The sequence below is a fragment of the Populus alba genome, chromosome 6 (genome assembly GCF_005239225.2).
Source record: "Populus alba chromosome 6, ASM523922v2, whole genome shotgun sequence".
Taxonomy (NCBI): Eukaryota; Viridiplantae; Streptophyta; class Magnoliopsida; order Malpighiales; family Salicaceae; genus Populus; species Populus alba.
Genome location: NC_133289.1, coordinates 16,592,602 through 16,619,732, shown reverse-complemented (window position 1 = coordinate 16,619,732; position 27,131 = coordinate 16,592,602). Strand labels below are relative to the sequence as shown.

Genomic DNA, 27,131 nt, shown 5'->3' with positions numbered 1-27,131 from the left:
TTTGGTTTCATTAAACTGAGGGATATAGGGATGTAATTGACTAGGGATAATTAACTAAATATATGTCTAAACAGAGGGATTAAATATACGTCTAACACTAAAAAGGCTAATTAACTACTTTCATTAAACTATAAGGACTAAGTTTTAATAAATAAATAATACTAGGAAGATTAAGAGGCATAGATCATCTACTGGATTTATTAATCTAATTGCTTATTTGTGTTTGTGAATATCTCAAGAAATAGCATTAGTGATGAATTATATATGCTACAAAATCCTTTACGAAGTAGGGTTTGAAAGACCCAGTGAAACATTGTCTCCCACTCTACTATAAATACACTCACGCCCTAAACATTTCCGAATCACCAGATGTCAAACTTTCCTTTCCTTTTTTCTTCTGGAGAAAAAAACATCGAAGGGAAAACCTCAAAGAAAAAAAAACGGCGGACAAGACTTTGATGAGCGCACCAATCTCAGAAACCTCAGAGAGGAACTGGGATGTAGATCGTGCGATGCAAAGTGGTGGTGAACCGAGGCGTCACGATCAAGTAAGGGAAGCGTTTAGAAGCTTATCTACATCAGCCAATTGGATGGATTGGTTCAAGTTTGGACCAGTTGGTTGGAGATTTAACCCCAGTGACATAGAATTGCTTGATTATTATTTACGTGCAAGAAAATATGGTGGTGGTGCAATTTGTGAAGGTATTTTTGGTGACTTTGATCTCTATGAATATGATCCTCAAAACTTACCACAAGGTAGGTCACGCTTCATGTTTTTCTTTGAATAAACGAAGATTTTCTTTCAATAAACAAGTTCGTAGTTAAAGAAATATATGTTGAGAGAGAGAAGATTACTTGATTTGCAGTTTTTTAATGAACAGATAAAGTGCATCGCCATTGTAATGGCAGGATGTATATTTTCACTCCTATTTACAGACTCCATATAAATGGAGGAAGGAAGGGTAAACGAAACACCTCGAACGGACATTGGAAGATGAATTCATCTCCCATTCCCGTCATGGAAAATAACGATGGAGAAACCATTGGTACCAGGTCATCTCTTGTCTTCTTCGATAAGGATAAAAGGAAGACACGTTGGCTTATGTATGAATTCAGGCTTGTAGATCCTCCCACACAAACCATTGAAAATGAAGCCATGGTCTGTAAAATATTTTGCTTGGTTTTTTTTTTTTTTTTTTTTTAAAAAAAAAAACAGGGTCTTGTGTAGCATGCTGACAATTACTTGCTTTTCTTTTGGAAATAACACAGTTGGATCACTGTGTGCTTGCAGTGGTTTATAGGTCCAAAGACGATAGACTGGATCAGGTTCTGTCCGATAACAAGGAAAACCATTCCATGGAGCAGAGCCATAGAAAGCGTAAATATCCTCAAGATATTGGTGGGACTTCAACTTCAAATAGTAATTCAATCACAAATTTTTCCTAGATCAGCATATTCTTTCTCCAATACGTTTTTCCATTTGATGTAAAGTTTTCTGTATATAACTTCTTTTCTTCGTTGAATTAGAATCACTTCTAGTGTTTCTTTGAATATGAATCTTTGTCTTACCAAAAAAAAATCCTTTTGTTAATAAGGATCTTTATATTTATTTTGTTCTTAATTCTTTATTAAATGTTGGTGATGAAAACACCAATAATCCCATATATTATTAATATATTTTTGAGCTAAACCGTAACAGATCCGTAGTTTCAACTAGGCTAAAGTTGATTCAGATGAAAATCATTGAATTAATATGTTAGATAACATGTGTAGCAAATGCATGTCAACGAGCAAGAACTTGAACTGCGTGTACAATGCCACAATATCCTAGAACCCACATGCAAGGAAGACTCTGAACATCACTGTTAAAAATTTGACTTTTTGAAAAAGACAAGAGAAAAATAGAGTGATGAACGTGATTCCAAGAATTGTTATGAATCAAATACAAGAAAATGGAGCTAAGTTTGTTGTGTATGACTTAATTGTCATCCAATCACTCCCTAACTAAATCTAAATCATGAATCTATTAGAAAACACATGTACGCTATATATGTGAGCAAAAGCAAAAGATGCATCAGATTTGGATAGAAGTCGGCAATCTAAGCACTTTTGTTGGGGGAAGCATGCTAAACTAGATCAACTCTCCCGTGAACTCCATGGTAGTGTCTCCCATCTTTGCATAAAACATTGCACCTCCAAGAACCTACCTTGAAAATACAAGGAAAAAAAAACTCAATATTTTTTTTATTTAATTATATAAGAATAATTTTTTTTATTAAAAGAGTAATAATTTAAATGATATTGAAATCAAATAATTTTCTAGTATAATTCTTTCTTTTCTTAGTAATATTTTTTTATTTCTACAAAAAAAAAACCTAGTTTAATAAAAATCAAAAGGAATTAAAACACATATCCAAAGAGATTTGCTCCTTGATTCACTTAAGTTTGAACTAACTTGACTCAATCAACATAGCAAATCTAGATGCAAACCAATTAAAATCCGGTTTGATTTCAAGAAATAAATTTTAAGGCATCATCATTTAACTCACTATTTTTATATATATATTTAAGATAATAATATTTTAGATTGACTCGAGTAAACTCAAATTTACTCGTCAATACTATAACTTGAGCCATGGACTTGATTGGGTTTAATCATATAATAATAAAAAAACATTGATAAGTCACCAAATAAAATTTAAGAAGAAGAAATCATTGCTAAGGGCTATACAAAAAGAGCATTTGTAAGTGTTATTAAAATAATGTTATAATCTTATTTGAAAACAATTCAAACATTGAATGGAATTTAATAAAATAATATTCATAAAAATCTCTAATAAATTTATCATAATGAATCACAATTAAAATAAAAAAATATGCTAAAAAACATTAAGGTACTTAGAACCGGGTGGGCCAACACGCCTATCCTATAAAAAATAAGGGCAAGAGGTAGGGGTACAAGGGCAGGCCCAATGCTAGCCCATTTTCTTTTTCTTTTTTTTTTTTTAACCTGAAATGGGTAAACACTAATTTTGTCTATTTTTTTATATAAAAAAACAGAGTAGGTGGCTCGTCATCTACAAGTGTAGATGACATGTCACCTCTTATTCAGTTTCAACCACCTTACATGACAAGAAAATGAAGCTTTGTCCTTTTGGTCTAAAAAAAGCCCCATTTTCAATACCATATTGAGACTTTTATTTTACATCACGATAATCCAATATAAAGCATATAAAAAATAAATTATCAAGTTCAATTCTTATTCAATGCATTGTAAAATGATAAAATTAAAAAAAATAAAGTTCAATGACCGGACAACAAAAAATTAAGGAAAAAAAAAAGGAAAATACTATTACAATTCATAGTGATTTCTCTCATGCACTACAATATATTTTATAGTGAAAACACCACACTTTTAAAGTTTTTGTTAATAGTTATATAAGAAATTACAATAAATTCAAAATGTCAATAAACTGATTATAAATATTAAATGGTATGAAAAGTAAATATTAATGTTGATCTATGATATTAACAGGGTTTGAACCTTTGATTAATGGATTATAACTATATAATTACATGTGCTATGTTGTGGTGGGACCAAGAATTTTTTACATGTAAAAATGTTATGTCCAAATGAAGGGAAATTCAGTAATAATGTCATTAAACACAACTCAGCGGGTCAAACTTGAACCCTCTTAATTATACTTTTTGCCTAGCTCGAGCTTCAAATTAAAATTATAGAAGTTGCCCTTGATCAACTTAGCGAGTTAAAGTAAATTCAAACAATTGGTAAAAACATGATTAGGATTTAAAAATATTTTCAAGATAACATCTTTTTTAAAAACAAATATTGAGATGGTGATACATTGAATCAACTTAGTTCAACCTACATTAACTCACTAAACTCGTGATCTGGGTTATGAACTCCATTAAGTTTAATAATTTTAGTTTAAAAAAAAAACTATTTAAATTAATTATGTGATAAAAAAAATAGATTCTTTCAAAACCGAACAAGAACTTAATACTAAGATATTTTTCTAAGACTATGATAATCTCATAAAAAGTAAATTGAAATAAATCATGAAGTCTAATTCTCAATAATTATTTTTTTTTGGAATCATTTTTTATTTAATAATATGATTAAAAAATAGATGCTAAAAAATCCAAACACCAACCTAATGTCGGGATGATTTTTCAAGACCATGATATTCTTGTATAAAGAAAACCAAAATAAATAATAAAGTTCAATTCTCAATAAATCCAAAAATATGAAAATTAAAGAGAGAAAAAGAAAAAAGAAAAAAGCGAAAAAGGAAAAAAGGAAATGAAAAAAGAAAAAAAGAATTAGGGAAAAAAAAAAGGAAAAAGGAAAAAAAAAAAATGAAAAAACAAATGTTACTGTTCATTCAACAGTAACATGTGAGTAGGGGGACATTGATTTTCTTTCCCCTCCTAAACTAATTCTTGTCAATAATAGTTTATTTGATTTTAAAGTTTGTATTTGAAGAATTACGCATATTTAGCAATAGGTATTTTGCATTTAATCTTTAGATTCTTTGATTGTTAGATGCAAGTTTAAGTTCTTAAACGTATTGAACTTGATTTTTAAAATAAATCAGTATATTGTATCATAGTATTAACTAGTTTGTTGCTCTGTGCATTTTCATGGGTAACGTTTTGCACTAGTATTAATAAATTTGGCTTGGCTCGGCGAGTACTTAATATGATGGCCAACAAACTAGGTTTTTTGTGTGAATTACATTTTAAATTAAATTATATAAGAATTAAATTAAAAGATGCAATAAAAAATTTAGTCAGCTAGACAAAACCTAGTTGACTTTTTTAAAAAAAATTGTTGATATAATATTATTTTATAAAATAATTAAAATGATAATAGTTTTAATGAATTTGAATCAACTTCACAATATTTTTTAATGGATTTAGGTCAACTCATTTGATATATGACATACATCATAGTTCTAACTAATTTGAACAAGTTTTCTTTTGGAATCTATTTTTTATTTAATATTATAATAATAAAAATAAACATTTGTAGCTCATACAATATAGAAATGTTTTCATTAAAATTATCTTCTTTTCATTCATGTAATTGTTTTTTACAACATAACGGTTTATTAAATAAAAACCAACAACATTAAAAAAAAAAAGTTTGATAAAACTACAATGATTTTAACTAAAAAATAAAAATTATATATTTCTTTTATCAAAAACCTAATTTTTTCATTCATGCATTTCATTTTTAGTTTTATGAAAACATGTTCTTTTTTTATGAGAAGCATTTTGTTTTAAGCAAAGACTTATTTAATGAAAAATAAAAAATTTGAGAATATATCATTTTCATGCACCTATATAAAAAACATCAGAACAACAGAATTTTTAAAAATTCATATCAAAATTAATAATATAAACTAAGAAAATAGATATTTTAATCTTATCTAATATTAATAAGAAAGCATTTCAAGAATTATGCATATCATGCTAACACATAATTATTCATAAAAAAAAATTGATGATATCATCATAAAAATCCTTAATATTGTCAAAACAAATGACATGATTTTTTTATTAGAAGCACATTTTTTTGAATAAAAAGCAATGACAATTAAAATAGAAGTTTGTTAAAAATTTTAATCATTTGAAATAGGTAGAAAAATAATTTGTTTTCAATTTAAACTTAATCGACTTATTAATGCATCTCTTTTATCGTTTTAACAAAAGCAGGTTTTTTAATTGAAAAACATTATTTTATTGATAAATGAACTATCATGATCTCAAAAGCAAGTTCTTATATTAAAAAAAAATATATTAAAATAATATCTTAATATTTTGTATGTGATTGAAAATAAATAAAATTAATTAATATGATAAAATAATGTCAAAAATCTATTGAAAATAACACAAAAAATTCATTTTTATTGAATATTAATTAATAATGTTTTAATTTTTTTTCATATCTTGTATATAATAATCGAAAACAAAATTGTGAACATTCTCATAAAAACATGTAACATTATTTAAGAACTATGAAAGAATTGAATAATAATTTAAACATAATGTTAAGTATTTTATTCAAAGGGTATCCCAATAAAAAAACACATAAAATAAAAATTTGAGTATTAAAATGAATTATTGAAAAATATACAGTGCCATTCATCCATGGTGTATTGTGTGTATACAAACAGTGTAGCTCAAGATACCCCGCCTTAATTAATTTTTTTATTATTATTATTATTATCTAATTTTAGACGCTTTAGAACTTCCATCCCTTTAATTTATGTGTGCAAATAGGGTGCCTTTGTTTTGTAAAATATATTTTAGAAAATATTTTCCTAAAACTGAATTATATATTTTCTTTTGATAGATTTAGACCCTGTTTGTTTAAACAGAAAAATATTATTTTTTTTTTAAAGTGATTTCCTTGAAAAGTGAATTTCCGAAAAATAAATAATTTTTCAATGTTTGGTAGTATCATGGAAAGTAAGTTGAAAAATATTTTCTAGTGTTTGGTTATATTATTAAAAATAAGCTGGAAAATAGTTTATTAATATTTTGTTTTATATTTTAAGTTTATTAAAATAATAAAGAACAAATCTTATAAATTCAAAAGTTGAATGAGAATGGAATTGAAAAAAATCTAATTTCATAAATTATCTCAAAAAAAAAAATAATAATTAAAATAATAGAGATCAAATCTAACAGATAAAAAAATTAAAATATGAAGAAATTAAAATAATAATAATTATAATTCCATAAATTATTTAAAATAAAATAAATAACAATAAAAAAATAAGAACCAAATTTGATAGATAAACAATTTCAATTTAAAAAATAATAAGAAAAAAAGTAAATAACAATCATAAAAATAAGAACCAGAGTTCATATAAAAATCAAATTAAATCAAATTTTAATAAATGAATTTGAAAAAAAAAAGATTCAAAAAAATATATAGCAATTAAAAAATTTGAGGATCAAATTTGATATTATCAATAAATAATATGATATTTTTAAAATTTTCACAATTTCTAGAACGCGTTTTACGCTTAAAATAAAAGGAAAACATTTTTTTAAAAATCAAGCTAATTTTTTTTTATGGAGAAGTGTTTTTCATTAATTGAAAAGTGTTTTCTATTTATCAAAAAGTATGTTTTATTAATTGATTTATCTAATAACAAACAAAAATAAAAAAAATTTAAAAAATAATTTTCTGAATAATACTTTTCCGAAAATAAAAACATCCTTAAAGTAAATGTGTAATGACAATGATGGGATGGTAGATGACGCATAACAGCAGTATTAAACCACTGGTATTGTTTTTGAAGAGGTGATGATACGATAGAGATGATGTACTGTTGATAAAGAGGTTATATAATGTATTTTTTTAGTGGTGATAATTATAGAGGTTGTTTTAATATATTTTTTGTTTTAAAATATATAAAAATATATTTTTTTAATTTTTAATATTAGGATGTAAGTATATTAAAATGATATAAAAAATATTAAAAAAAAAAAATTGTAACTAATAACATGTTAAACTTCAATAAGCACTTCATTTCAGTCTATTTTCCAAAAGGGAAAAAAAAATACTGAAAGTCCAAAAATGCCAAAAGGAACAGTGCAAATCACACAGAGGACTCGAAAAAGAAGTTCATCATCATTAATACATCTCCTTTTTTTATTTCAACGAGAAATTATTTTCTTCCTTCAGAAAAAGGAAGGGCAGTACGCTGTGGCTACAGATTAAAGGAGACAGACTGCAAGCGGACTCAATAGATGCTCGAATATGTAGCATGATCGACGAACATGATTCTAAGCCATGGCTTTCAGTTCCTCAATCAACTCTGCAATGTACTTGTTCTGAATCTGAGCGTTCAACAGAAATTCCCTCCATTTTTTGTGATTTTCCCTCATAGACTTGCCAGGCTCCTTGTCTACATCCAGCATGACAGCTTTGACAGCTTCACAGATATCATCCTTTCCAAAATACCCATCCTCATCTCTCCTATTTATCTCCACCCCAGCCTTCAGGTCTCCAGCTATGAGCTTGGTGTTCAAGAACTGGTCACCCTTCAGTGGTAGCATGGCCAGTTGACAGTCATTCACCAGTGCTTCAATCAGAGAGCTAAATCCTGAGTGACAGACAAAACACCCTACACTACTATGTGCGAGTATAAGCTGTTGCTGAACCCACCCTGTGTGCAGAACTCCTCTCCCCTTGACCCTCTCTAAGAACCCCGATGGTAAAGCCTGGTTTAACTCGGTTTGGCTATCGAGCTCTGCAGGAAAGTTCAAAACAAGGAAAAATGGTAAACCAGTGAGTTCCAAACCAAGAACAAGCTCTTTTATTTGGTCATGGTTCAAGAATGTTTCGCTGCCAAACGAGCAAAAAATCACAGATTTGGCAGGAAATCGACCCAACCAATTAGCCCATTTCTCATCGAGCACTCCAGAAGGTGGATCAGGGACTAGAGGACCAGTTAAAAGCACAGGTTTTTTAAACTGTGTTCTTATAAAATCCACGTACGGTCCTTCCATTTCTTGACATGACTTCAAGAGCATTGCAGTGCAACCAAGACGACTACCGACAGCTCTATCGTATATAGTAGGGCCACCATCAAAGCTCTTATATACAATCGAGAAGTCTCGAGCCTGAAAGGCTTTTACAGAAGTAATGGATGTTGAAGGATATCCATTTGGAGGTTTCATGAGATCCCCAATCGAGGGACTTTCTCCTTCTTCACTTATTCTGGCAGGGACAGTAAGGTATGAAGTTGAAGTGGCAGAGAAAACAGTGTAGCTTATTGTTTTAATGCCAATCTGGGAAGCTAGCTTCGGAAGCCAGTGCTGAAGGAGATCGAAGAACACAAAATGGGGTTTGAGGTCTTCCAATATGGTCTTGATTTGAGGCTGCATGAGGTCTAGAGCTTTCTTGAGGAGACCAGCCATAGCCGGTGTTGTCTCTGCGGTGCTGTTATGCCCCGGAGGGAGGCCCTCAACCGCAGGGATTGGAAGAGAGATGATTTGGGTGGTGGGAGTGGCAAGAAGAGAGGACTTGATGCGTGCAATGTTGCCAGGAGCTGACAGGAAAGAGATTCGAACTCCATGGAGGGAAAGCTTGTTAGAGAGTTGCACAAATGGGCTTATGTGACCAAATGCAAACCATGGAAACATCACAACATGAAGCTCAGATGATGATTCACTAGACATGGTTTTTTAGGTGTTGTTCCCCCCTCCTTGTTTCTTGTTTCTTTTTCGGTTTTTGATGTCCATTACAGTCTTTATATATAAACTCATGGTGTGTTTGAGAATTGTTTCTTTCTTTAAATTTTAAATTTTTTTGTTTTTATTTAAAATAACTTTTTTTATATTTTTAAATTGTGTTGATATTAAAAATAAATTTTTAAAATAAAAAAAATCATTTAATACATTTCTAATTCATTAGCATCTTCAATCAAGTTACCTATAAAATAAAATTTTAGGTTTTTTTATCAGCTGGATCCTGTTTCTAAAAACCGAAGGACCAGTGACCTTACCATCCAACAGTAGCCATGGGTCGGTCTTGTGCATGCATTGGTGGTTCGCTTTGTTTATAAAGTAGAGCTTGCAATATTATTTTTAAAAGTATTTTTTAAAAATATATTAAAATAATTAATTTTATTTTATTTTTAATATTAATGAATTAAAATGATATAAAAAAATTAAATTTTTTATAAAGCACAAATGAATGTGCTCCCAAACACAAACACCCCTAGCAAAGTAATCGAACCCCACAACCACGAGGCTCTGTCAGCCACCATTAAACGCGAGACCCCAGCTCCAACTCCCTTTCTGCATGCATTCATTGCTATTGTCAGGGGAAGAGGTGGTGCAGTGTCAACCACGTTATGTGGTGCAATATTGGCATGTTCACTGCGGTGTCAGTAATAAATAAATAAAATTAAATGTAAAACAAATAAAAATAAAAAAATATATTAAATTTTTTTAGGTTTTAAATCAACCCAACTCTATTGATCATGTTAACCCAACGGTATTCCGTCTTCTTGGATAAGTGTTTGGTGTGCGTTTCATCAAATTTTTAATTTTTTTTTTTTGTTAAAATTGAGTGCGGTTTGTATTTTTTGGATCGTTTTGATGTACTGATATCAAAAATAATTTTTAAAAAATAAAAAAACATCATTGGCATGTATTTCGGCACGAAAAGCTATTTGAAAAGCAACCGCTACCACACTGTTAAATACGCTCTAAGACCTAACACTTAAAAAAAAAAACAAATTCAACGAACCCAATTTTAAATAAAAAAAATTATCATCACTTAATTTTTATATAATATAAAAAAGTTTCTTCAATTCATTTCCTCTTAATTATATGAAAAAAAAATCTAAAAAAATAAAAAAATAAAATTAGACATATTTGGGTCTAGCTAAAAGCCGGATCCAATAGCTATGTGACCGTGCTCTGCTGTGGGTCAAATGTTTTTATTTTTCATAAAAACATATCCATACAGGTTTTTTTAATGCATTTTGATAGTTAAAAAAAAAACAAATAAAAAATTTTATGCATACATGTAATCAAATAAACTAAGAATTATGTTCGATAATAAATCAATAAAAACTTATTAATGATATCTAAAAACAAAACTTGAAAAAAACAAAAAACAAATATAGATTAAGATATTGAATCATAAAAAATATAAAATATAAAAAAATAACATGTAAGGCTACACATATTAAAAATAACTTATTAATATTGATTATATTTTGTTAAATTTTAATAGTATTATGATATCAATAATATAGATATGTAGTAACAAAATACCAGAGTTCTTGAATGTATACTTTATGATAATATACTAACTCCTTCATAAGAATTAATGATCTTCAATTTGATATCACAATATTATTATCTTAAATTATATTTATTGTTGTTAATTAGTTAATAACTGTGAACTAATAAAAATAGAGAGTTTGTAATCAGTAGTGATGATATTTGATGATATAATCTATAGTTTTTAGATCTGGTTCGGTCTAACACCCGGATCCAGGGTTTTGATCGGGTTACCGGGTCGCTCGGGTTAATTTTTTTAAAAAAAAAGTAGTTCAAAATGACATTATTTTAGTAAAAAAAAAAAAGTCAAAAGGTTGTAACCGAGTTTTTTACTTGGTCGCTGGGTCAACTCGGGTTTTTTCTTTTCCTATTTTTTCTTTATCCTGGCCCAGTTCAAGCTCCAGGTTGGCCAGGTTCCGGGTTGACCTGGTGAGCCGGGCCGAATTTCAAAACTATGATATAATTATTATTATTTTTTAAATGGCATTATAGAAAAAACCACATAAGTTGTCACGTACTACTGGAACTTTAGTTCATATAATGTCTTATACCCATATTAATGATATGTAACTTTACTAGCTAATTAGTTCAGGCTCCGTTGTAGGCTTGTAGCTCATATCAAAGTATTTTTTAATGTTTAATAATATAGATTGTACATTTAATAAAATTAATTGAGGATTAAATGCGTCATACCAGACACGAAACAAGCAAAATCAAGTTAATTAGCCGAGGAAAGGCATTAGCATGGTAGCGAGCCTCCTCGGCCCTCGACCTTAACAGGCTCCGTTGATATAGCCTTCTAAAATGAGGAAGTTTTCTCTCTTCCTTCTCAACCCGGCTTGATAAATATTAAAAACAAAAAAGTTGAGAATCCTAACGGAAGATTAAGTTAGAAAACTGATAAATATATAAATTAAGATATTTAATATTTTAATTTTATTATATAAAAATATTTTTTATTAAAAGATTAATAATTTAAATACTATTTAACTAAAATAATTTCTAGCATAATTTTTCCTTCTCTTAGTAATATTTTTTATTTCTATAAAAAAAAAAAACCCTAGTTTAATAAAAATAAGGAATCAAAACACAAATCCAAAGAGATTCCTCCTTGATTGACTCATGTTTGACATTAAATTGGATAAGAACTAACTTAATGTGACTCAGTTAATATAGTAATCCAAATACAAACCGGTTAAAATCCAGTTTGATTTCAAGAAATAAGTTTTAAGACATCGTCGTTTAACCTGTTATTTATTTACACACACACACATTAAGACAACAATATTATGGATTGACTCAAGTTAACTTAATTCTTCAAAACCATAACTTGAACGATGAACTTAATTGAATTTAATCATATGATAATAAAAATTAATACGTGCAAGAAAGTAAACAAATAAAATTTAAAAAGAAAAAAAACATTGCAAATGGCTATACAAAAAGAGCATTTGTAAGTGTTATTAAAAGAATATTATAACCTAATTTAAAAACAAATCAAACATTGAATGAAATTTAATAAGTCTATAATAAATTTATTTTAATGAATTTCAATTAGACAAAAAACTAAAAAACATTAAGACACTTGGGCCTAGGTGGCCCAAATGCCTATACCTTACAAAATAAAAGCAAGTGGTGGGCTGCTAGGGCAAGCCCAAAGCTAGCCCATTAACTTTTTTTTTTTTTTTATACCTGGAATGAGTAGACAATAAGTTTTTCTATTTAATTTAGAAAAAAAAAAAAAACAGGTGGATCATCATCTGCAAGTGCAGATGACATGTCACTTCCTAGTTTAGCTTAAACTACCTTACGTTACAGGAAAATTGGGCTCCGTCCTATTGGTCTTAGAAAAGCTCATTTTTAATTTCATATTGGGATTTTTTTTTTGACACCATGATAATTCAATATAAAACAAATAAAAAAAATTATCAAGTTCAATTCTCATTCAATACATTATGGAAGGAAAAAATTGAAAAAGAAAAAGTTCAATGACCGGACTAAAAAAATTGAGGATATAAAAAAAGAAACATGATTAGAATTCATAGTGCTTTCTCTCGTATACTTCAATATATGTTTCAGTGAAAACACCACATGCACTTTTAAAGTTTTTGTTAATAATTATATAAGAAATTATAATAAATTCAAAATGTCAATAAATTGATTGTAAATATTAAATGATGTGAAAAGTAAATATTAATGTCGATATATATTAATGGGATTTGAACCTTTAACTAATGGATTATAAATAGATAATTAAATGCACTATGTATGTGGTTGGACCAAGAAATTTTTACATGTAAAATAGTCATGTCTAGATTAAGAAAAATTCTTTGATAGTGTCATTAAACCTAACTGAGCAGGTCAAAATTGAAACCTCTCAACTATATTATTTGTTTAGCTTAAGTTTCAAATTAAATTGTATAAGAGTTATCCTTGCGTCTTCCAATCAACTTGATGAGTTAAAGTAATTCGGATAATTGGTAAAAACATGGTTCAGATTTAAAAATATTATGAAGATGACATTTTTTTAAAAAAAAAATATTGAGACAATGACACATAGGATAAACCTGGTTTGACCTACATTAACTAACCAAGCTCGTGATCTGAGTTATGAACTCCATTGAATTTAATAACTTTAGTTTTTTTTAAAAAAAACTATTTAAATTAATTATGTGATAAAAAATAGACGCTTGTAAAACTGAACTCAATACTGATATATTTTTCTAAAACCATGATAATTTCATAAAAAAAAAAATCAAAAAAAATCATGAAACATAATCCTCAATAATTATGTTTTTTTCTAGAATCACTTTTTTATTTAATAACATGATTAAAAAATAGATGCTAAAAAAATCACGCAATAACCCAATGTCGGGATGATTTTTCAAGACCATTATATCCTCATATAATGAAAACTAAAATAAATAATAAAGTCTAATTCTCAATAAATCTAAAAATATGAAAATTAAAGAGAAAAAAGGAAAAGAAAAAAGGAAAAAAGAAAAAGGAAAAAGGAAAAAAGGAATTAGGCAAAAAAAAATGAAAAAAAAAATGTTACTGTTGCAATAATGAACAGTAACATGTGAGGAGGGGAACATTGATTTTCTTTCCCCTCCTAAACTAATTCTTGTCAATAATAGTTTATTTGATTTTTAAAGTTTTTATTTGAAGAATTACGCATATTTAGCAATAGGTATATTGCATTTAATCTTTAGATTCTTTGATTGTTAGATGCAAGTTTAAGTTCATAAACGTATTAAACCTGATTTTTAAAATAACTCAGTATATTATATCATAGTATTAACTAGTTTCTTGCTCTGGGCATTTTCGCGGGTAACGTTTTACACTAGTATTAATAAATTTAGCTTGAGTTAATATGATGGGTAACACACTTGGTTTTTAGCATGCATTATATTACAAATTAAATTATATAAGAATTAACTCGAATTCGAAAGAATTAACTTAAAAGATGTATAAAAAATTTAGTAAGCTAGACAAAATCTAGTTGAATTTTTTTAAAAAGATTGTCGATATAATATATTTTTATAAAATAATTGAAATGATAATATTGTTAATGGATTTGGATCAACACGCACAATATTTTCAATGGATTTAGATCAACTCGTCTAATACATAACCTAGACCATAGGCCTAACTAATTTGAATAAGTTTTCATTTAAAATCTATTTTTTATTTAATATTACAATAATAAAAAATAGATATTTGTAGCTCATACAATAAAGAAAAACTTTTCATTAAAATTGTCTTTTTTTCATTCATGTAATTGTTTTTTTACAACATAATGGTTCATTGAATATATTTTTTTTTTTTTATCAAAAACCTAATTTTTCCTAATTTTGATAAAACTACAATGATTTTAACTAAAAGATTAAAATTGTATATATTTTTTTTTTATCAAAAACCTAATTTTTCCATTAATGCATTTTATTTTTATTTTTATGAAAACATGTTCTTTTTTCATGCGAAGCATTTTGTTTTAAGCAAAGACTTATTCAGAATAATAAAAAATTAAAAATCTGAGAATATATCATTTTTACGGACTTATATAAAAATCATCAAAACAACTATTAATGTAATTATTCCAACTATATTTATTATCATATATAGAATAATTATAGTGGGAATCGTCACTCCTAGAAAATTCTTTTTCTAATTCACTCAAAAAATAATGATTATTGTCAATCCCAAAAACTTAAGCATGATATAAGTTAATTAAGTATAATAAAGGAAATTAAAAGTATAAATAAGATATTAATGAAAGCAAAACTTAAGCATTATAAAAATATAAAGAAAAAGAGCAAGAACATGATTTTGATCCCAAAACCAAGATGCTTAAATGAATAGCAAATGCCTCTTTTTACAGGCTAAAATTCAGAATTATTCATTTGATAATTAATTATTGATGTAGTGGCCACCTATTGATTTAGTAGACTTGGTGAACAACATTATTCAAGTATTTTGGCTGAATGAAATGACATTGATTCAATCAGAATTTAGCAAAGTATTTTTCATAAAAGTTGTTAGAAATCATCTCCTCTTTACACCCACAATATTTCAGAGTATTTGGATCACTACAACTCGAGATATGTCTAAAATACTGAGTAGTGCTTCTAGTGGACGTGGTAGACAACCCTCAAGCTCTTGTCTAGATTAAATGTCATTGCTAACATCAGAATTAGAGTAGGTCGTCTTCATGAAAGTTGTTGGAAATTGACTTATCTTTCCACCCACCAAATTTGATGTTATTTTGCCTTCTAGAACTCCAGCTATGGATTAAATTCTGAGCAGTATTTGGGATGAATTACATAACAGATTCTGACTTCTCTTTTGTGGCCTATTTCTTATTGCCATATAAACCAAATTGAATTTCAAGATCTACAGCTCCAAATATGACCCCATGATTTAACAGTGTTCTAATTTGAATTTAATCGATATCTCCTTTCTAAACTTAACCTTTTATTTGTCCTTTCACTTTCAATAGTTAATCACAACAATCAATTATTTGAATTGTGAGATATGCTTGCATTTAAAATGAGCATTTACCATAAATTAAAGCTATTTTTTATTATCAGACTTGTTATTATAAAACATGTTCTAGTTAAGGAGTTATTGATACTTCAAGTGCAAAATAATAATATAAAGCCTTGATAAAAATACACTTTTAAGTATTAATCATTATTCATAAAGAAATTGATGATATCATCATAAAAATTCTTATTATTGTCAAAACAAATGACATGATTTTTTATTAGAAGCATACTTTTTTGAATAAACAAAATTGTGAACATCTCGTAAAAACATGTAACATTATTTAAGAACTATGAAAGAATTGAATTATAATTTAAATATTATTTAAAGGGAATCCTAATAAAAAATCAAATAAAATAAAAATTTAAATATCAAAATGAATTATTGAAAAATATACAATGCCATTCATCCATGGTGTTTTTGTGTGTACACAAAAACAGTGTGGCTCAACAATACCCCACCTTAATTAGTTTTTATTTTTTTAATCTAATTTTAGATGCTTTAGAATTTCCATCTCTTTAATTTGTGTGTGCAAATAGGGTGCCTTTGTTCGGTAAAAATATATTTTAGAGAAACATTTTCGTGAAACTGAGTGTCGGTGATATAATAATTTTTTAAATGAGTGTTGGTGATAATTATAGAGGTTGTTTTAATATATATTTTTTTGTTTTAAAATATTATTACTATTTATTTTTAATGTTAGGATGTTAGTATATTAAAATGATATAAAAAATATTTTAAAAAAATTAAATTTTAACTAATAACCACTTCATTTCAGTCTATTTTCCAAAAGGGAAAAAAAATACTGAAAGTCCAAAAATGCCAAAAGGAACAATGCAAATCTCACTGAGGACTCGAAAAAGAAGTTCATCATCATTAATAATCTCTTTTTTTTTTTTTTTTTCAAGAGAAACCATCTAAAAGCAGCTTCTGCAACAAGAAATTATTTTCTTCCTTCAGAAAAAGGAGGGCTACAGATTAAAGGAGACAGCCTGCAAGCGGACTCAATAAATGCTTGCAGTCTGTCATTGGGTCCGCTTGCAAGCCAACACGTCCATACTTTAAAAAATAAGGGCAAGTGATGGGCTGCTAGGGCAAGCCCAAAGCTAGCCCATTAACTTCTTCTTAATTTTTTATACTTGGAATGAGTAGACAATAAGTTTGTCTAATTTTTTTTTTTAAAAAAAAAAAAACAGGTGGATCATCATTTGCTAATACAGATGACATGTCATTTCCAAGTTCAGCTTAAACCACCTTACATTACAGGAAAATTGGGCTCTGTCCTCTTGGTCTTAAAAAAGCTCATTTTTAATTCTATATTGGGACTTATTTTTTTACACCACCATGATAATTTAAAATAAAACAAATAAAAATAAATTATTAAATTCAATTCTCATTCAATGCATTGTGAAAGCGCAAAATTAAAAAAAAAAAAATTCAATGACCAAACTAAAAATTTTAAAAAATATAAAAACAAAACATTATTACAATTCATAATGCTTTCTCTCATATACTAGAATATATGTTACAGTGAAAACACCGCATGCACTTTTAAAGTTTTTGTTAATAATTATACAAAAAATTATTATAAATTCAAAATGTCAATAAATTGATTATAAATATGAAATGGTGTGAAAAGTAAATATTAATATCAATCTAAGATATTAACGGGATTTGAACCTATGTAACTAATGGATTATAAATAGATAATTAAATGCACTATGTTTGTGAGCAGTAACTTGTGAGGAGTGGAACATTGATTTTCCCCTCCTAAACTAATTCTTGTCAATAATAGTTTATTTTATTCTTTAAGTTATTTGATTTTTAAGTTTTTAATTGAAGAATTACGCATATTTAGCAATAGGTATATTGCATTTAATCTTTAGAATATTCTTTGATTGTTAGATGCAAGTTTAAATTCTTAAACGTATTGAACCTGATTTTTAAAATAATTCAGTATATTGTATCATAGTATTAACTAGTTTGTCGCTTTGTGCGTTTTCATGGGTAACTTTTTACTAGTATTAATAAACTTGCCTAGCTCTACGAGTCAATACGGTGTCGGTGGCCAACATACTTGTCTTGTACTAGATTTTAAATTAAATTAAATTAAAATTAATTTGATGCAACGGAATCAACTTAGAAAATGCATCAAAATTTGGTCAATTAGATAAAATCTTATTTGACTTTTTTAAGAAAAAAAATGCAGTGCTTATTTAATATATTTTTATAAAATAATTGAAATGACATTAATATTTTTAATGAATTTGGGTCAACTTGCCCAATACATGACCAAGACCATAAACCTAACTAATTTTAATAAGTTATTTTTGAAATATTTTTTTATTTAATATTACAATAATAAAATTAGACATTTGTAGCTCATACAATAGAAAAATATTTTCATTCGTTTAATGTTTTTTACAACATAATAGTTTTTATTAGCAACATAGTTCATTAAATAAAAACCAACAACATTAAAAAAAGTTCGATAAAACTTCAATGATTTTAACTAAAAAGGAAAAATTGTATATTTTCTTTTTATCAAAACCCTAATTTTTCTATTCATGCATTTCATTTTTATAAAACATTTTTTTTTATGAGAAGCATTTTGTTTTAAGTAAAGACTTATTACGAGGATGAAAACTTAAAATTTTGAGAATATATCATTTTTAAGTATCCACATAAAAAAAGTTCTGAACAACAATTTTTTTTTAAATAATAATAATAATAAATAGATATATTAGTCTCATATAATATTAATAAGAAAATCATTTTAAGAATTATGCATGTCATGCTAACACATAATTATTCATAAAGAAATCGATGATATCATCATAAAAAGCCTAATATTATATATATATAAAAAAATGACATGATTTTTCATTAGAAACACATTTTTTTTAATAAACAACGACAATTAAAATACATTTGAAATTGGTAGAAAAATATATTTTTTTAAATCTAAACTACATTGTCTTATTAATGCATATTGTTTTAATCAAGTGAAATCATTATTTTATAGATAAAGATCTGTAAGCATGTTTTAATAAAAAATATTAAAATAATATCTTAATATTTTATATATGATTGAAAGTAAAAAAAAAAAAAACACAATTAATGTGATAAAATAATGTAAAAAATCTATTAAAAATAACACAAAAAAATTCATTTTCATTGAAAACAAAATTATGAACATTCTTGTAAAAACATGTAATGTTATTTAAGAACCATGAAAGAATTGAATAATAATTTAAACATCATGTTAAGTATTTTATTTAAACGGCACTCTAATAAAAAATCACATAAAATAAAAATTTAAATATCAAAATAAATTATTGAAAAATGCACAGTATCATTCACAGTGCATGAGCCGCAACACCTAGCCTTATTTATTTTATTATTATTATTTAACTTTAGATGCTTTAGAATTTCCATCTCTTTAATTTGTGTGTGCAAATAGGGTGCTATATTTTTAGAGAACATTTTCCTGAAACTGAATTATTTTCTCTTGATAGATTTAAAGAGAAGGTGATAATAATGACCGTGATGGTTAAAACAATGGTGGTCAGTGATGCATAACAGCAGTATTAAAGCACTGGTATTGTTTTTGAAGAGGTAATGATACGATAGAGATGATGTAATGTTGAAAAAGAGGTGATGTAATGATTTTTTTTTAATGAGTGTTGGTGATAATTATAGAGGTTGTTTTAATATATATTTTTTTTGTTTTAAAATATATTAAAATATTTATTTTTATTTTTTAATGTTAGGATGTTAGTATATTAAAATGATATAAAAATATTAAAAAAATTAAATCTTAACTAATAACATTTTAAGCTTCAAAAAAAATTTTCAGTCTATTTTCAGAAAGGAAAAAAATACTGAAAGTCCAAAAATGCCAAAAGGAACAGTGCAAATCATACAGAGGACTCGAAAAAAGAAGTTCATCATCATTAATAGATCTCGAAAAAGAGAAATCCATCTAAAAGCAGGTGCTGCAACAAGAAATTATTTTTTTCCTTGAGAAAAAGGAGGGCAGGACGCTGTGGCTACAACTTGAAGGAGACAGACTGCAAGCGGACTCAATAGATGCTTGAATATGTAGCATGATCAACAAACATGATTCTAAACCATGGCTTTCAGTTCCTCAATCAACTCTGCAATGTACTTGTTCTGAATCTGCGCGTTCAACAGAAATTCCCTCCATTTTTTGTGATTTTCCCTCATAGACTTGCCAGGCTCCTCGTCTACATCCAGCATGACAGCTTTGACAGCTTCACGGATATCATCCTTTCCAAAACACCCATCCTCATCTCTCCTATTTATCTCCACCCCAGCCTTCAGGTCTCCAGCTATGAGCTTGGTGTTCAAGAACTGGTCACCCTTCAGTGGTAGCATGGCCAGCTGACAGTCATTCACCAATGCTTCAATCAGCGAGCTAAACCCTGAGTGACAGACAAAACACCCTACACTACTATGTGCGAGTATAAGCTGTTGCTGAACCCACCCTGTGTGCAGAACTCCTCTCCCCTTGACCCTCTCTAAGAACCCCGATGGTAAAGCCTGGTTTAACTCGGTTTGGCTATCGAGCTCTGCAGGAAAGTTCAAAACAAGGAAAAATGGCAAACCAGTGAGTTCCAAACCAAGAACAAGCTCTTTTATTTGGTCATGGTTCAAGAATGTTTCGCTGCCAAACGAGCAAAAAATCACAGATTTGGCAGGAAATCGACCCAACCAATTAGCCCATTTCTCATCGAGCACTCCAGAAGGTGGATCGGGGACTAGAGGACCAGTTAAAAGTACAGGTTTTTTAAACTGTGTTCTTATAAATTCCACGTACTGTCCTTCCATTTCCTGACATGACTTCAAGAGCATTGCAGTGCAACCAAGACGACTACCGACAGCTCTATCGTATATAGTAGGGCCACCATCAAAGCTCTTATATACAATCGAGAAGTCTCGAGCCTGAAAGGCTTTTACAGAAGTAATGGATGTTGAAGGATATCCATTTGGAGGTTTCATGAGATCCCCAATCGAGGGACTTTCTCCTTCTTCACTTATTCTGGCAGGGACAGTAAGGTATGAAGTTGAAGTGGCAGAGAAAACAGTGTAGCTTATTGTTTTAATGCCAATCTGGGAAGCTAGCTTCGGAAGCCAGTGCTGACTGTGATCGAAGAACACAAAATGGGGTTTGAGTTCTGCCAATGTGGTCTTGATTTGAGGCAGCATGAGGTCTAGAGCTTTCTTGAGGAGACCAGCCATAGCCGGTGTTGTCTCTGCGGTGCTGTTAAGCCCCGGAGGGAGGCCCTCAACGGCAGGGATTGGAAGAGAGATGATTTGGGTGGTGGGAGTGGAAAGAAGAGAGGACTTGATGCGTGCAATGTTGCCAGGAGCTGACAGGAAAGAGATTCGAACTCCATGGAGGGAAAGCTTGTTAGAGAGTTGCACAAATGGGCTTATGTGACCAAATGCAAACCATGGAAACATCACAACATGAAGCTCAGATGATGATTCACTAGACATGGTTTTCTACGTGTTGTTCCTCTCTCTCTCTCTCTCTCTCTCTCTCTCCTTGTTTCTTTTTTGGTTTTTGATGTCTAATACAGTCCTTATATACACACACTTAATCCGCTGGCATCTTCAATCAAGTTACCTATAAAATAAAATTTTAGTTTCTTTTAACAGTAGCCACGGGTCGGTCTTCTGCATACTTTGGCGGTTGGCTTTGTTTACGACATTCAGCTAGTGGAAATTTTTTTTTTTTTTTTAATTGTTTTTTTTAAATGTATTAAAATAATAAATTTTATTTTATTTTTAATATTAGTAATATTAAAATGATATAAAAATGCTATAAAATATATTTAAAAAAATAATAAAATTTTTATAAAGCTTAGATGAATGTGCTCCCAAACACAAACACCCCTTCAAAGGTAAAGGAACCCAACCACCATTAGTCAATCGAGTCCCCCTGTCTCTCAGCCACCATTAAACGCGAGACGCTAGCTCCAACCCCCGTTTAGTTAGTGCTCCGAGACAACCCAAAAAAGGGTTCAACTTCCTGCTTGTGTTGATTGTTATTGTCTATGGAAAAGGTAGTGGAGCCCCCTGTCCATGTACAGTGTCAACCACGTGATGTGGTATGCAATAAAATTAATAACAACTCTAATCTAATATTAGGTGCCATACTTTTGATCCGCATTAAAAAAAAAAAATAAGAAAAATAAGAAAAAATTGAAAGGAAAAAGAAAAATATTAGGGAGTGAAATAGTGATAAGGAAAAAGAGGACAAAAATAAACAAGGGAGTTTAAATTCTTCAAAAGAGTCATGAGTTTTAAAAGATGAATAAGAGTGAAATAGCTTAAGAGAAAAATTACACAAAAAGTCATGTGAGAAAAACAAAAAGACAAAAAAAAAAAATTCACAAGAGAGAAAAAAGCAAAAGAAGAAATTTGTCCAGCCAAAAACAAAGAAAAAACTAACAAAAATGCCAAAACTCATCTCCTCTTGTAAATAGTCTAAACCACAACGACAACGACTATTGCATACAACCATCATCATTGGTGATACAATAACCTCTTTGTCTCATCACTACCATAACAATTATGACAGCTTTCAAATCTACTCCTCTTTCCTCCAGTCCCAACTATGACAACATCCAACCCTCTCCTCCACATCGAAAACTCTCTCTCTCTTATAAACAAACAACAACATATCTACTATAACAGTATTTTGGTAGCCTCCTTAATATACCAGTGCTTGTCAGTCACGTGACACTATCTGATCAATTTCTAGTGCTTTTCAATCAACTTTGGTAACCCTTAACAATTGATTTTGAATACTAATGTATTGATTTATCTGTTTTGATTAATTTGTAATGTGTTATTAATTTTAGTGTTTGTATTTATTTGTTAATTATTGTAGGATTTGTATTATAATGTTGTGATTATATGGTTTTTTGGTTTCTCCTTGTGTGATATTTGTTGATTGAAGAATTAACCTGAGAATGGTATAAACCTTGAAAGGATTATGATCTTGAGAAGTTAGGTCTTTTTTGTTTTTTAAAAAAATATGTTATGTTGTTTTAAAAAACTATAAAATAAAAAAGGTTTTTTTAAAATTAAAAATCAATTTGTGGATAATATAGTTTTTAAAAGGGTTATGATCATGAGAAGTTGAAACTTCATAGTTTTAAAAAAATATAAACTTTTGTTTTTTATCAAAGGATTGATTTGATGATGGTATAATCTTTAAAAGGTTTTGTTTTTGTGAAATTAAAATTTTGTTATATTTCCATATATATAGAAAGAGAGATCATATAAATATTTTTTTTGTAAATGTTATGGTCATTTTTTTTATTTGGGTCTTGTGATATGTTTCTCTTGAGTAAACTTGACCAGGGTCAATATGACCCCACAAAGATCCATGGAGTGGGAGTGGAGGCCTTGTGTCCATTTTAGAACATGACCAAAGAGATGAGTCAAAAGCCTAATTTATCATTCATAATTTTTTCAGGTCGAATACCTATACTTTAAAAGTGAGGATCAAGTTATGTTGCTAGACCCAAGTCCCACATTACTATAATAGGTTTTGGTTTTTTGTTTTTTTTAACAAAACACATATATACTAGTTTAGAAAAAATTAGCAAAAGCACAACATGTATATTTATCATTAAAAATAAGCATCAATGCAGCTTACCTTAGATAAAACATATAAGGTAATTGTTATATTTCATATTACATTAAAAAAAAACCTAGAGTAGACGTACCTCTTTCACATAAGTTGAGTTGAGCAATTCCTTATTGAAACTATTAGTTGTTAGTGTTCATCAACTGTTTTTAGGATTTTCTTCTATTAGTTGCTTAATGGTTTGAATAATTAATATTCTTTAGGGTTTGTTTGTTTTTTAGTCATTTATCATGTTAATAGGCATGTAAAACATGCATTATACTTTACTTAATAAAGCATATAAAAAGGAGATTGATGATGCAAGGTTGAAGGATATAAAGGCGAAGAATTTTCTCTTCAAAGTAATAAATCAATTGATCCTTGAAACCATTTTGAACAAGGATACAACCAAAAGTATTTGGGATTGGTTTAAGAGAAAGTATTAGGAAACAACATAAGTGCAACAAACACAATGACATGTTCTCCAAAAAAGAGTTTGAGATGTTGAATATAAAAATAAGAGATTATATGAATGAGTATTGTACTCATACTCTTGTTGTGGTCAATAACTTGAGCGTCTATAAGGGAAAAAACAAATGATGTAGTAGTTATCAAGAAGATTTTTGATATCCATAACATCCAAGTATAATTATGTTGTGTGTTTTATTGGGAAATCAAATGATTTGGATGCTTTTACAATTAATGAGTTACAATGTAAGCTTTTAGTATATGAGCAATATATGAAAGCTCATATTGTAGAAGAGCAAAAATTAAAGGTTATTTTTGGAGAGTCCTTAGGAGAAAAAATATGAGGCCATGACAAAATTTAAGGATGAGAAAGAGGAGGAGGTAGGTGTAGCTTTGATAAATCGATTGTTGAATGTTATAATTGTTGTAAGCTTGAATACATTTACTATAAATGTCTAAAGAATGACACAAAAGCAAAGAAAACTATATGGAAGGTAGTAAAGAAGTGGTGTTTATAGAATATGTGAAGGATAAATAAGTTAACAAAGAAAAATTATGATTTCTCATTATAGATGTAGTAATTATATGTGTGGCAAGAGGTGGGTTTTCTAAGATTTTGAAGCAAATTTCAGGGAAAAGGTAAAAGTAGGAAATAATTCAAGCATAAATGTGATGGGTAAAAGTAATGTACGAATGCTAGTTAATGGTTTTATACTAAATATTATTGGAGTATTCTATGTTCTAGGATTAAAGAATAGCTTAATAAGCATTACCTAGCTTGCTGAGAAGGAAATTGTATTTTTTCATACAACAAAAAAACATGAAAAATTTATCATTCTAACATAGGGGGGCTAATTATAAACATTACAATGTCCTTGAATTAAATGCTCAAGTTATTTGATCAAACATAACTGAAGAAGGAAGCTTGTTTTAATTCTTTCATGGAAGATCCATCTTAGACTTTGGCACCACAATATGTAGTAGTCTAAAAATTCTTTAACAAAACAAAATGATGAGGGGTTTGCCTTGTCTTAAAACCTCATCGAATAAATATGAAGATTTCCTGATGAAGAAGAAACATAGTGATCCATTTCCTAAGAAAGGCAAATAGAGAGCTTCTCATATTCTTGAACTTATGCATGACGATATATATGGACCAATCACCTCTATGTCTAAGAGAAATAATAGGTACATGATTAGTTTTATTAATAACTATAGTCATAAAGTTCAGGTTTATTTCTTGGTTAAGAAGTAAAAACACATTTATTACCTTCAAGAAATTTAAGAATTATGTTGAAAAAAAAGACAAGTTTGAGTATAAAAGATCTTTATACTGATCATCAGAGTGAGTTCACATCATTCAAATTCACTAATTTGTAAAGTAAAAATAGTATTTGAATACAACAAACTGCCATATACACCCTATAATAAAATGATATTACAAAAAGGAAGAACTAAACTATCATGAATATGGTTTAAAGTCTACGCTCAGGAAAGAAGTTCCCAAAACATTTTGGCCAAAAATTGTGAATTAGACAGTTCATGTTCTCAACATGAGTCCAAATCTTGTGGTGAAGAACAAAAATCTAGAAAAATCTTGAAGCGACAAACCATTAGTGGATCACTTTACAGTGTGTTTCTCATGTTTATATGCCCGATTGGAAAATAAAAAAGCTCGATGACAAAATTTCAAGTGTGAGAAAAAATATAGATCAAAAAAATTAATTGAATTTCATTGAAGATATATTGTCTAAAATATACGAGAAAATTTATAGGTTAAAAATAGGTTATGAAAGTTTACATAGATGTATGTCTTGTCTTGTTGCATAGTACAAGAGTATAATTGTCTATTTCAATGCCAACAATTTGCATCAGGAACTGATAAGGGGATATGCATACTCGATGTTGACAGGAAAACATTAAGCCAATATTTTAGTGTCAAGCTGAACTGGATCACGTATTATGTAATTTTTTGCAAAATTATCTTATTATATTTCTTCCTTAATTATTAGATTTTCTAAGAATTTTTAGATTTATTTAATTAGGCAACTGGTTTATGAAAAATATTGTAATAATTCTAGGATTCTATTTTGTTTTTTTAGTTTTAGTATTATTAGGGCTCTATATATATATATATAAAAGGTTGTAATAGCCTTCTGACAATAAAACTTTGATAAATAAAAATTAAATATTTTTGGTATTTCTCTATAGTTAGAGTGTTCCTACTCTTTAAAGACTTTGGTTTGTAACAAACATTGTTATCCTTATTTATATGTAATGTCATACGGTAATCGTCCTTTAGGGAAAAAAAAACTTTAAGTGCATGCTTGTATTTAATAGATGTATTATCTTACTTGCAGTTGGTTGGAGATAGTTTTGGTTTTCAAAGTCTTGTTCAAATATAATTTTTTAAAAAAAAAAAAACTTTAGAATTAATTACATTATATCTTGTAAAGTTGAGAAAATTTCAAAGATGACGTGGCTCATTTCAGGGTTAAATGGATGCTATGTGGTAGCTATCAAAGGTGAAATTGGTTAAATGACTTGCAAAATGATGTGCCGTGAATGATTTGAAAATCGGCAACAATGATTCTAAAGAAAATGGATGAAGGATGGGTCTGGTTGTGTTGTCTTTCTTTTGGTATTTAGGCTGGATTGTAGTGATTTAAGGTAAATAAGATGGAGGATAGACTAGAATGATACTTTGATAAGTCGATCTGGACGCCACAAAGATCAATCTAGGATTTCGACGTCACACTCTTTGTGATTGAAGAGTGATAAGTCAGGTAGGGTTCTTCACAAAACGAATTTGGAAGAACAACTCTTAATTCTCTGAATTAAGTTTTCAAATCTTGGTCAAAAGTGTTTATTTCATATTCTGATACATATTTATTTTTGGAACATCCCTCCAAAGTTAGGTGAATCCAACATGACAGAAGTCAAGCCTAAAAACTAGACTTTTAATAAAGCAAGTAGACAAATTTAACTAACACATGTTTTTTGTTGACATTTCTAAAACATATGCAGACGAAATTTAAAACAGCCATAACTTTTGACATAAAAGTCCAATGCACTCATGGTTGGACAATATAGAAAGATCACG

At 28.6% G+C, this 27,131-nt stretch overlaps 2 protein-coding genes across 2 annotated transcripts; both read right to left on the bottom strand.

Annotated features, from left to right (window-relative positions):
* Positions 1–7,653: 7,653 nt before the first annotated feature.
* Positions 7,654–9,305, bottom strand: LOC118043917 (anthocyanidin-3-O-glucoside rhamnosyltransferase). Its single transcript, XM_035052036.2, has one exon. It carries the CDS (start codon positions 9,223–9,225, stop codon positions 7,828–7,830), a length of 1,398 nt encoding a protein of 465 aa, XP_034907927.1. The 5' UTR covers positions 9,226–9,305; the 3' UTR covers positions 7,654–7,827.
* Positions 9,306–19,853: 10,548 nt separating this feature from the next.
* On the bottom strand, positions 19,854–21,454 carry LOC118043918 (anthocyanidin-3-O-glucoside rhamnosyltransferase). The gene has a single exon (XM_035052037.2). The coding sequence runs from the start codon at positions 21,415–21,417 to the stop codon at positions 20,020–20,022; it is 1,398 nt and encodes a 465-aa protein (XP_034907928.1). The 5' UTR covers positions 21,418–21,454; the 3' UTR covers positions 19,854–20,019.
* Between the last annotated feature and the right edge of the window lie 5,677 nt (positions 21,455–27,131).

Bases quoted from the DNA above. Each gene is read 5' to 3' on its own strand.
- LOC118043917 (XM_035052036.2), bottom strand. From the start codon at position 9,225: ATGTCTAGTGAATCATCATCTGAGCTTCATGTTGTGATGTTTCCATGG.
- LOC118043918 (XM_035052037.2), bottom strand. From the start codon at position 21,417: ATGTCTAGTGAATCATCATCTGAGCTTCATGTTGTGATGTTTCCATGG.